Source organism: Rhinoderma darwinii, chromosome 7, assembly GCF_050947455.1.
Source record: "Rhinoderma darwinii isolate aRhiDar2 chromosome 7, aRhiDar2.hap1, whole genome shotgun sequence".
Taxonomy (NCBI): Eukaryota; Metazoa; Chordata; class Amphibia; order Anura; family Rhinodermatidae; genus Rhinoderma; species Rhinoderma darwinii.
Window position 1 is genome coordinate 44,110,409 of NC_134693.1, and position 10,780 is coordinate 44,121,188.

General features: G+C 39.6%; 2 protein-coding genes across 2 annotated transcripts in view; both read right to left on the bottom strand.

Annotated features, from left to right (window-relative positions):
• Positions 1-10,780, bottom strand: part of LOC142657448 (calcium-activated chloride channel regulator 1-like) — a 76,614-nt gene that overhangs the window by 22,852 nt on the left and 42,982 nt on the right. The gene's annotated exons all lie outside the window — the stretch shown is intronic.
• LOC142656974 (uncharacterized) lies at positions 374-3,867 on the bottom strand. Its single transcript, XM_075832024.1, has 2 exons — positions 2,730-3,867; positions 374-570 (listed from the first exon to the last, which is right to left on the bottom strand). The coding sequence occupies exons 1-2, from the start codon at positions 3,802-3,804 to the stop codon at positions 374-376; spliced, it is 1,272 nt and encodes a 423-aa protein (XP_075688139.1). The 5' UTR covers positions 3,805-3,867.

Genomic DNA, 10,780 nt, shown 5'->3' on the forward strand with positions numbered 1-10,780 from the left:
ACCTGAAAATAAGGAATATTACATCCCCCAAAGATTGGTTTATCACAGTGACAATGTGGACAAAAAATTTATGTGCAAATATGAGTAGTTTGTAGGTCGTTGCAAGATACAAATACACTACATATATATGTAACAGTGAATATAAGAAGTTTTAATCCTCAGATAAAAAATATAATATATATATATACAAAACACTATAATCCGAGGAGTATACGTGACATAATTAATGAAACAAAAGTGATTAGGGCAATAAACAAGCAACAAACACAAAACAAAATAGACAATATTGAGGTGTATATTAATTCACACAAAGATATATAATAAGTAGTAAAGAGACAAATAATCCAATATATAAAATACAAATCACATGTATTCATAAAAGGACAAAAATCCCATACAAATGTAAAAGCAGTGATAAAGAATAAAAAATAAAATATATAAAAAATAAAAAATAGAAAAGAGAGAAATTTTGATCGAGCATTCTTTTTTCTTTTCCACGGCAAATCCTGGAATCCATATTGGTCACAGAGATGGAAGTATCAAATTTAAGTAGAGAATCAAATCTGAACACTATCAAAAAAACAACAAAAAAGCACTTTAATATCAATTTAAAACATCAAAAAATTAAAAGTTAAAAACCCGGTAGATATATCACAGAAAGGCTGCAAAACTCAAACTTTCATTTAAACCCAAAGGGGTCATGGTATCAAGGACTGCAATCCATCTGCATTCTTTTTGGGCCAGCATGGTCTTCGCATCTCCACCTCTGACACCACAGTGTACCCGGTCGATCCCCCTAACCTTAAAGCTTTTAGGGTCTCCTCCATGACAAAGCTTAAAATGTTTAGGGATGGTTTTAAGTATGGTTAAGTCCTCAATTTCCTTTGCCGCCACTATGTCCCTGACATGTTCTCTAACTCGGATTTTGAGTTGTCTAGTGGTGAGGCCCACATAGATTTTAGGACAACCACACGTGGCATAGTAAACCACATGATTAGTGTTACAGGATATGTACTCAAGAATTTTAAAGGTACGTTCACCGCTTGTGGATGTAAATGTGGTTGATCGAACCACATTCACACAAGCCACACAATCACCACATGGATAGCACCCCTGAATAGGGCCTCTGGTCGAAAAGGGCTGTAATTGTTTGGGCACATAGTGGCTTTTAATAAGGATATCTTTGAGGTTCTTAGACCTCCTTGCCGTCATCTGAGGATTTTTTGGTAAAGAGGAAACAAAGGCCTGTTCAGTCTGCAGTACAGGCCAGTGTTTCTTTAGAATTGATCGCATCAGTTCCCATTGGTTGTTAAAGGTTGAGATAAACCTGACCACATAATTGTCCTTCATCCTGACCTTAGCAGGATGTAATAGTGTCCGTCTGTCAGTATTTTTTGCCCGTCTGTAACCATTTTTGATACATCTGTTACTGTATCCTCTTTCCTGGAATCGTGATTTTAAGTCTCTGGCCTGATTCTCAAAACTAACCTCTGATGAGCAGATCCGCCTCATCCTTAGAAATTGACCAACCGGGACAGCCTTAACCGTGGAGTGTATGTGTGCCGATGTGGCATGTAGTAATGAGTTGGTAGATGTCTCTTTTCTGAACACATCCGTCCGCAGCACCCCCTGGGTATCTGCCTCGATGGATATGTCCAGAAAATTGACCTTTTTTGTATCGGCCACATACGTCAGTTTTATGTTACGGTCATTGACATTCAATTCCTGCATGAACTGGAGAAGTGATGTCTCTGTCCCTTGCCAGATGAATAGTATGTCGTCAATGTACCGCAACCAGCACTGCACATGGTCCACGGCGTGGGCACCGCCACCATGCAAAACCTGCCTCTCCCAAGCCCCGAGAAACAGGTTGGCATATGACGGTGCACACGCCGCCCCCATGGCAGTGCCCTGTTTCTGTAAGTAGAATACATCCCTAAATACAAATAGATTATGTGTCAGGATGTACTCCAATAATTCCACTATAAGGTCACATGTTTGGCTGTCCCAGTTGCTCATTCCCAGAAAGAGGCGGACCGCCTCGATTCCATCTTCGTGTCTTATAGAGGTATAGAGGGATTCAACGTCGGCCGTCACCAAGATCATGTCAGGTTCTAAAGTAATCTCATCCAAATGAGTGAGCACATCTGTCGTATCTCTCACGTATGAGGGAAGACATTCTACCAAAGGTTTCAGGTAATAGTCGACGAATTTACAGATGGGTTCGCACAATCCTCCAATTCCCGACACGATCGGTCTTCCCGGAGGATTTGTCAAATTTTTATGAACTTTGGGCAGTAAATAAAACGTCGGGATTTTTGGGTAGATCACGGTCAGACCTTCCAGAATTTTTTTGGAGATTATCCCTTTTTCAAAAGCTAAACTCAGGATATTATTCAGTTCAGCAGAAAAAGACCCCACTGGGTTGAATGTCAATTTAGAGTATGTGTGTTTATCTCTAAGTTGTCTGAATACCTCTTTCTCATATAGTGTGACAGGCCAGATTACAATGTTTCCCCCCTTGTCAGCTGCCTTGTATACGACATCATCGTATGACTGTAATTCTTTTAGGGCAGTCCGTTGGGAGGCTGTTAAATTATCATGGTATCTGTTGGTTGAAATGAGTTTAAAATCATTTATCACCAATTTTGTGAAAATCTCCACTTGTGGACAGATAGACAAGGGGGGAAACCTCGTCGACCGGGGTAATACTGATCGTGGGAACGTACCTTGATCTAAGGTCTGTTCCCGTAACAGGTCCTCAAGGGCTAACAAAGTTTCCCGCTCCACATCGCTGTTCAATCCCAGATTTGTTTCACCCTTGCTGTGTAATTTTTTTAGAATCAATTTGCGGGAAAACAAATGTAGGTCCTTTAATGCTGTGAAAAAATCAAACGGGTTACTAGGGGAAAAGGTCAATCCCTTACTCAAAACAAAGTACTGTGTGTCAGAGAGGACATGCGAAGACAGGTTAATTACCTCGAGGCTATTTTTATATTTCTTGCCCCCTTGGAATGCAGATGTTGTTTTTCGTTTTGTTGCCTGTCTCTCTCTGTTTCGTCTTGGAAAGGTGCTTTCTTGATAATTCTGGGATGTATCACCATTGCGTCTTTCCCTTACAAGCTCATCGTTAGAGGCTACGGAAGAAACCGAACCTGACCTTGACCGAGAGAATGAATGTGACCGTTGTCGTCGCCACTTATAGACTCTATTTTGTGAAAAGTCATTAGTATCTCTCTGAAATTTGGTAGTTTTAATGGAGCAAATTTCCTGCTCCCATTTTTGGAATTCTTTGTCAAGGTCAGTGTTCAGTTTCTCCAGTGCCTCATTTGATAGATCTTTTTTAATTTTGTTCTGAATTTCTTCAATCTCATTCTCCAGTTCGATTAGAGTTTTTGAGTTTGCTTGAACCAGTAAACCCATATAGCCTTTTGAGCATGTAGCGGATAGTTCCTCCCATTTATTCTTAAAGGTTTCGTCCTCTATAGGGAATGAGGGAAAAACCTGGACTCTAAGTCCTCTGGGTATGAGGCCTTTAGTCAAATATCGGTCCAGAAAGGCCCTATTCCACCATATTCTGGTTCTTTGTTTTAACAGCTCTTTTAATCTATTAATACATTCCCTAATATCTCTACCGTTGGTATCTAAAAGCACATTTGGATTCTCTTTAAAAACCTCGTTAATCTGCGAGAGCCAGGATTGGTCTCGCGTACGGAAGTCCATAGTGGGCCTGGAGCCAACTGCTGTGGAAAGCACACAGAGAATAATATTGATTAGACAAGATGTCTCACAGGACAAATGCATATAAGAGGTGGGAAAAACACTCAACCACCCATATGAAAAATTAGAGATAAAGACTCTAACAATATATGATAAACCGGAGAAAAAGAGTCCATATATATCAAGATATGAAACAACTAAATATCTTTATTGAAAAACAGGAATAAAATACATTAAATAACATAGTCAGAGAATCCAAAAAATAGTCCTTACATGGATCACAAATGTATACATTGAGTCTATATATATATATATATTTTAGAAAACACTTGATGGTATACACAGTTACTATGACTCAATGTAACTTCCACATGGGGTGCATTAACATAGGGATGGTATAAAATATGAATAGTATAAAAAAGGTCAATGTGCCTAACTCTGAAGAAGTCTATGGTGGCTCAGAAGTAAGTAAATGATTGCCTAAAAAAATGGCAAAAAAAAAAAGGCCAGAGGTAGATCCAGAGTATGCACTTACCCATGTATAGGAGGTGAAGTGTGACCCAGCAGTGTAGGATAGCGCCCCGACGCGCGTTTCGCCCGTAGCTTTCTCAAGGGGTGCAGATGTTATGATAGTGCCCTGTTTATATGGGGATCGTTAAAGTCATATGATCTCCCCTCTACCAATCAGGAGTCGATCTAAGCGGCGCCTGGCTATGACGGACATGGGTATCGCCGCCGGACCTCAGTGACCCACTGCGCATGCGCGAATCCCGGGACGCGTCACCAGGGAAACAGCGCAGGCGCAGAGAGCCATATTGAACGACCGGCCGACGAACACCAAGCCCTACCTATTTCATATAGGTCCCATCTAGTGAGCCAGGAAATGTGAGTACATAATTCTGTGGAATGCTCGACCTATACTCTCCAAACATGGCCATTTAATCTTTATATAGAGTTTAGAATTTAAAATTTGTTAACAGGTTAAATCCCTGTAAATTAGCGCCATCTAGTGGTTATATTTAAAAATGGACAGTTTGTATTAAAAAAGAATTTCAAATGAAATACAAGTGTGTAAAATATTGTGATTATGGTGACAATGTGGACAAAAAATTTATGTGCAAATATGAGTAGTTTGTAGGTCGTTGCAAGATACAAATACACTACATATATATGTAACAGTGAATATAAGAAGTTTTAATCCTCAGATAAAAAATATAATATATATATATACAAAACACTATAATCCGAGGAGTATACGTGACATAATTAATGAAACAAAAGTGATTAGGGCAATAAACAAGCAACAAACACAAAACAAAATAGACAATATTGAGGTGTATATTAATTCACACAAAGATATATAATAAGTAGTAAAGAGACAAATAATCCAATATATAAAATACAAATCACATGTATTCATAAAAGGACAAAAATCCCATACAAATGTAAAAGCAGTGATAAAGAATAAAAAATAAAATATATAAAAAATAAAAAATAGAAAAGAGAGAAATTTTGATCGAGCATTCTTTTTTCTTTTCCACGGCAAATCCTGGAATCCATATTGGTCACAGAGATGGAAGTATCAAATTTAAGTAGAGAATCAAATCTGAACACTATGTCAGGATGAAGGACAATTATGTGGTCAGGTTTATCTCAACCTTTAACAACCAATGGGAACTGATGCGATCAATTCTAAAGAAACACTGGCCTGTACTGCAGACTGAACAGGCCTTTGTTTCCTCTTTACCAAAAAATCCTCAGATGACGGCAAGGAGGTCTAAGAACCTCAAAGATATCCTTATTAAAAGCCACTATGTGCCCAAACAATTACAGCCCTTTTCGACCAGAGGCCCTATTCAGGGGTGCTATCCATGTGGTGATTGTGTGGCTTGTGTGAATGTGGTTCGATCAACCACATTTACATCCACAAGCGGTGAACGTACCTTTAAAATTCTTGAGTACATATCCTGTAACACTAATCATGTGGTTTACTATGCCACGTGTGGTTGTCCTAAAATCTATGTGGGCCTCACCACTAGACAACTCAAAATCCGAGTTAGAGAACATGTCAGGGACATAGTGGCGGCAAAGGAAATTGAGGACTTAACCATACTTAAAACCATCCCTAAACATTTTAAGCTTTGTCATGGAGGAGACCCTAAAAGCTTTAAGGTTAGGGGGATCGACCGGGTACACTGTGGTGTCAGAGGTGGAGATGCGAAGACCATGCTGGCCCAAAAAGAATGCAGATGGATTGCAGTCCTTGATACCATGACCCCTTTGGGTTTAAATGAAAGTTTGAGTTTTGCAGCCTTTCTGTGATATATCTACCGGGTTTTTAACTTTTAATTTTTTGATGTTTTAAATTGATATTAAAGTGCTTTTTTGTTGTTTTTTTGATAGTGTTCAGATTTGATTCTCTACTTAAATTTGATACTTCCATCTCTGTGACCAATATGGATTCCAGGATTTGCCGTGGAAAAGAAAAAAGAATGCTCGATCAAAATTTCTCTCTTTTCTATTTTTTATTTTTTATATATTTTATTTTTTATTCTTTATCACTGCTTTTACATTTGTATGGGATTTTTGTCCTTTTATGAATACATGTGATTTGTATTTTATATATTGGATTATTTGTCTCTTTACTACTTATTATATATCTTTGTGTGAATTAATATACACCTCAATATTGTCTATTTTGTTTTGTGTTTGTTGCTTGTTTATTGCCCTAATCACTTTTGTTTCATTAATTATGTCACGTATACTCCTCGGATTATAGTGTTTTGTATATATATATATTATATTTTTTATCTGAGGATTAAAACTTCTTATATTCACTGTTACATATATATGTAGTGTATTTGTATCTTGCAACGACCTACAAACTACTCATATTTGCACATAAATTTTTTGTCCACATTGTCACCATAATCACAATATTTTACACACTTGTATTTCATTTGAAATTCTTTTTTAATACAAACTGTCCATTTTTAAATATAACCACTAGATGGCGCTAATTTACAGGGATTTAACCTGTTAACAAATTTTAAATTCTAAACTCTATATAAAGATTAAATGGCCATGTTTGGAGAGTATAGGTCGAGCATTCCACAGAATTATGTACTCACATTTCCTGGCTCACTAGATGGGACCTATATGAAATAGGTAGGGCTTGGTGTTCGTCGGCCGGTCGTTCAATATGGCTCTCTGCGCCTGCGCTGTTTCCCTGGTGACGCGTCCCGGGATTCGCGCATGCGCAGTGGGTCACTGAGGTCCGGCGGCGATACCCATGTCCGTCATAGCCAGGCGCCGCTTAGATCGACTCCTGATTGGTAGAGGGGAGATCATATGACTTTAACGATCCCCATATAAACAGGGCACTATCATAACATCTGCACCCCTTGAGAAAGCTACGGGCGAAACGCGCGTCGGGGCGCTATCCTACACTGCTGGGTCACACTTCACCTCCTATACATGGGTAAGTGCATACTCTGGATCTACCTCTGGCCTTTTTTTTTTGCCATTTTTTTAGGCAATCATTTACTTACTTCTGAGCCACCATAGACTTCTTCAGAGTTAGGCACATTGACCTTTTTTATACTATTCATATTTTATACCATCCCTATGTTAATGCACCCCATGTGGAAGTTACATTGAGTCATAGTAACTGTGTATACCATCAAGTGTTTTCTAAAATATATATATATATATAGACTCAATGTATACATTTGTGATCCATGTAAGGACTATTTTTTGGATTCTCTGACTATGTTATTTAATGTATTTTATTCCTGTTTTTCAATAAAGATATTTAGTTGTTTCATACCTTGATATATATGGACTCTTTTTCTCCGGTTTATCATATATTGTTAGAGTCTTTATCTCTAATTTTTCATATGGGTGGTTGAGTGTTTTTCCCACCTCTTATATGCATTTGTCCTGTGAGACATCTTGTCTAATCAATATTATTCTCTGTGTGCTTTCCACAGCAGTTGGCTCCAGGCCCACTATGGACTTCCGTACGCGAGACCAATCCTGGCTCTCGCAGATTAACGAGGTTTTTAAAGAGAATCCAAATGTGCTTTTAGATACCAACGGTAGAGATATTAGGGAATGTATTAATAGATTAAAAGAGCTGTTAAAACAAAGAACCAGAATATGGTGGAATAGGGCCTTTCTGGACCGATATTTGACTAAAGGCCTCATACCCAGAGGACTTAGAGTCCAGGTTTTTCCCTCATTCCCTATAGAGGACGAAACCTTTAAGAATAAATGGGAGGAACTATCCGCTACATGCTCAAAAGGCTATATGGGTTTACTGGTTCAAGCAAACTCAAAAACTCTAATCGAACTGGAGAATGAGATTGAAGAAATTCAGAACAAAATTAAAAAAGATCTATCAAATGAGGCACTGGAGAAACTGAACACTGACCTTGACAAAGAATTCCAAAAATGGGAGCAGGAAATTTGCTCCATTAAAACTACCAAATTTCAGAGAGATACTAATGACTTTTCACAAAATAGAGTCTATAAGTGGCGACGACAACGGTCACATTCATTCTCTCGGTCAAGGTCAGGTTCGGTTTCTTCCGTAGCCTCTAACGATGAGCTTGTAAGGGAAAGACGCAATGGTGATACATCCCAGAATTATCAAGAAAGCACCTTTCCAAGACGAAACAGAGAGAGACAGGCAACAAAACGAAAAACAACATCTGCATTCCAAGGGGGCAAGAAATATAAAAATAGCCTCGAGGTAATTAACCTGTCTTCGCATGTCCTCTCTGACACACAGTACTTTGTTTTGAGTAAGGGATTGACCTTTTCCCCTAGTAACCCGTTTGATTTTTTCACAGCATTAAAGGACCTACATTTGTTTTCCCACAAATTGATTCTAAAAAAATTACACAGCAAGGGTGAAACAAATCTGGGATTGAACAGCGATGTGGAGCGGGAAACTTTGTTAGCCCTTGAGGACCTGTTACGGGAACAGACCTTAGATCAAGGTACGTTCCCACGATCAGTATTACCCCGGTCGACGAGGTTTCCCCCCTTGTCTATCTGTCCACAAGTGGAGATTTTCACAAAATTGGTGATAAATGATTTTAAACTCATTTCAACCAACAGATACCATGATAATTTAACAGCCTCCCAACGGACTGCCCTAAAAGAATTACAGTCATACGATGATGTCGTATACAAGGCAGCTGACAAGGGGGGAAACATTGTAATCTGGCCTGTCACACTATATGAGAAAGAGGTATTCAGACAACTTAGAGATAAACACACATACTCTAAATTGACATTCAACCCAGTGGGGTCTTTTTCTGCTGAACTGAATAATATCCTGAGTTTAGCTTTTGAAAAAGGGATAATCTCCAAAAAAATTCTGGAAGGTCTGACCGTGATCTACCCAAAAATCCCGACGTTTTATTTACTGCCCAAAGTTCATAAAAATTTGACAAATCCTCCGGGAAGACCGATCGTGTCGGGAATTGGAGGATTGTGCGAACCCATCTGTAAATTCGTCGACTATTACCTGAAACCTTTGGTAGAATGTCTTCCCTCATACGTGAGAGATACGACAGATGTGCTCACTCATTTGGATGAGATTACTTTAGAACCTGACATGATCTTGGTGACGGCCGACGTTGAATCCCTCTATACCTCTATAAGACACGAAGATGGAATCGAGGCGGTCCGCCTCTTTCTGGGAATGAGCAACTGGGACAGCCAAACATGTGACCTTATAGTGGAATTATTGGAGTACATCCTGACACATAATCTATTTGTATTTAGGGATGTATTCTACTTACAGAAACAGGGCACTGCCATGGGGGCGGCGTGTGCACCGTCATATGCCAACCTGTTTCTCGGGGCTTGGGAGAGGCAGGTTTTGCATGGTGGCGGTGCCCACGCCGTGGACCATGTGCAGTGCTGGTTGCGGTACATTGACGACATACTATTCATCTGGCAAGGGACAGAGACATCACTTCTCCAGTTCATGCAGGAATTGAATGTCAATGACCGTAACATAAAACTGACGTATGTGGCCGATACAAAAAAGGTCAATTTTCTGGACATATCCATCGAGGCAGATACCCAGGGGGTGCTGCGGACGGATGTGTTCAGAAAAGAGACATCTACCAACTCATTACTACATGCCACATCGGCACACATACACTCCACGGTTAAGGCTGTCCCGGTTGGTCAATTTCTAAGGATGAGGCGGATCTGCTCATCAGAGGTTAGTTTTGAGAATCAGGCCAGAGACTTAAAATCACGATTCCAGGAAAGAGGATACAGTAACAGATGTATCAAAAATGGTTACAGACGGGCAAAAAATACTGACAGACGGACACTATTACATCCTGCTAAGGTCAGGATGAAGGACAATTATGTGGTCAGGTTTATCTCAACCTTTAACAACCAATGGGAACTGATGCGATCAATTCTAAAGAAACACTGGCCTGTACTGCAGACTGAACAGGCCTTTGTTTCCTCTTTACCAAAAAATCCTCAGATGACGGCAAGGAGGTCTAAGAACCTCAAAGATATCCTTATTAAAAGCCACTATGTGCCCAAACAATTACAGCCCTTTTCGACCAGAGGCCCTATTCAGGGGTGCTATCCATGTGGTGATTGTGTGGCTTGTGTGAATGTGGTTCGATCAACCACATTTACATCCACAAGCGGTGAACGTACCTTTAAAATTCTTGAGTACATATCCTGTAACACTAATCATGTGGTTTACTATGCCACGTGTGGTTGTCCTAAAATCTATGTGGGCCTCACCACTAGACAACTCAAAATCCGAGTTAGAGAACATGTCAGGGACATAGTGGCGGCAAAGGAAATTGAGGACTTAACCATACTTAAAACCATCCCTAAACATTTTAAGCTTTGTCATGGAGGAGACCCTAAAAGCTTTAAGGTTAGGGGGATCGACCGGGTACACTGTGGTGTCAGAGGTGGAGATGCGAAGACCATGCTGGCCCAAAAAGAATGCAGATGGATTGCAGTCCTTGATACCATGACCCCTTTGGGTTTAAATGAAAGT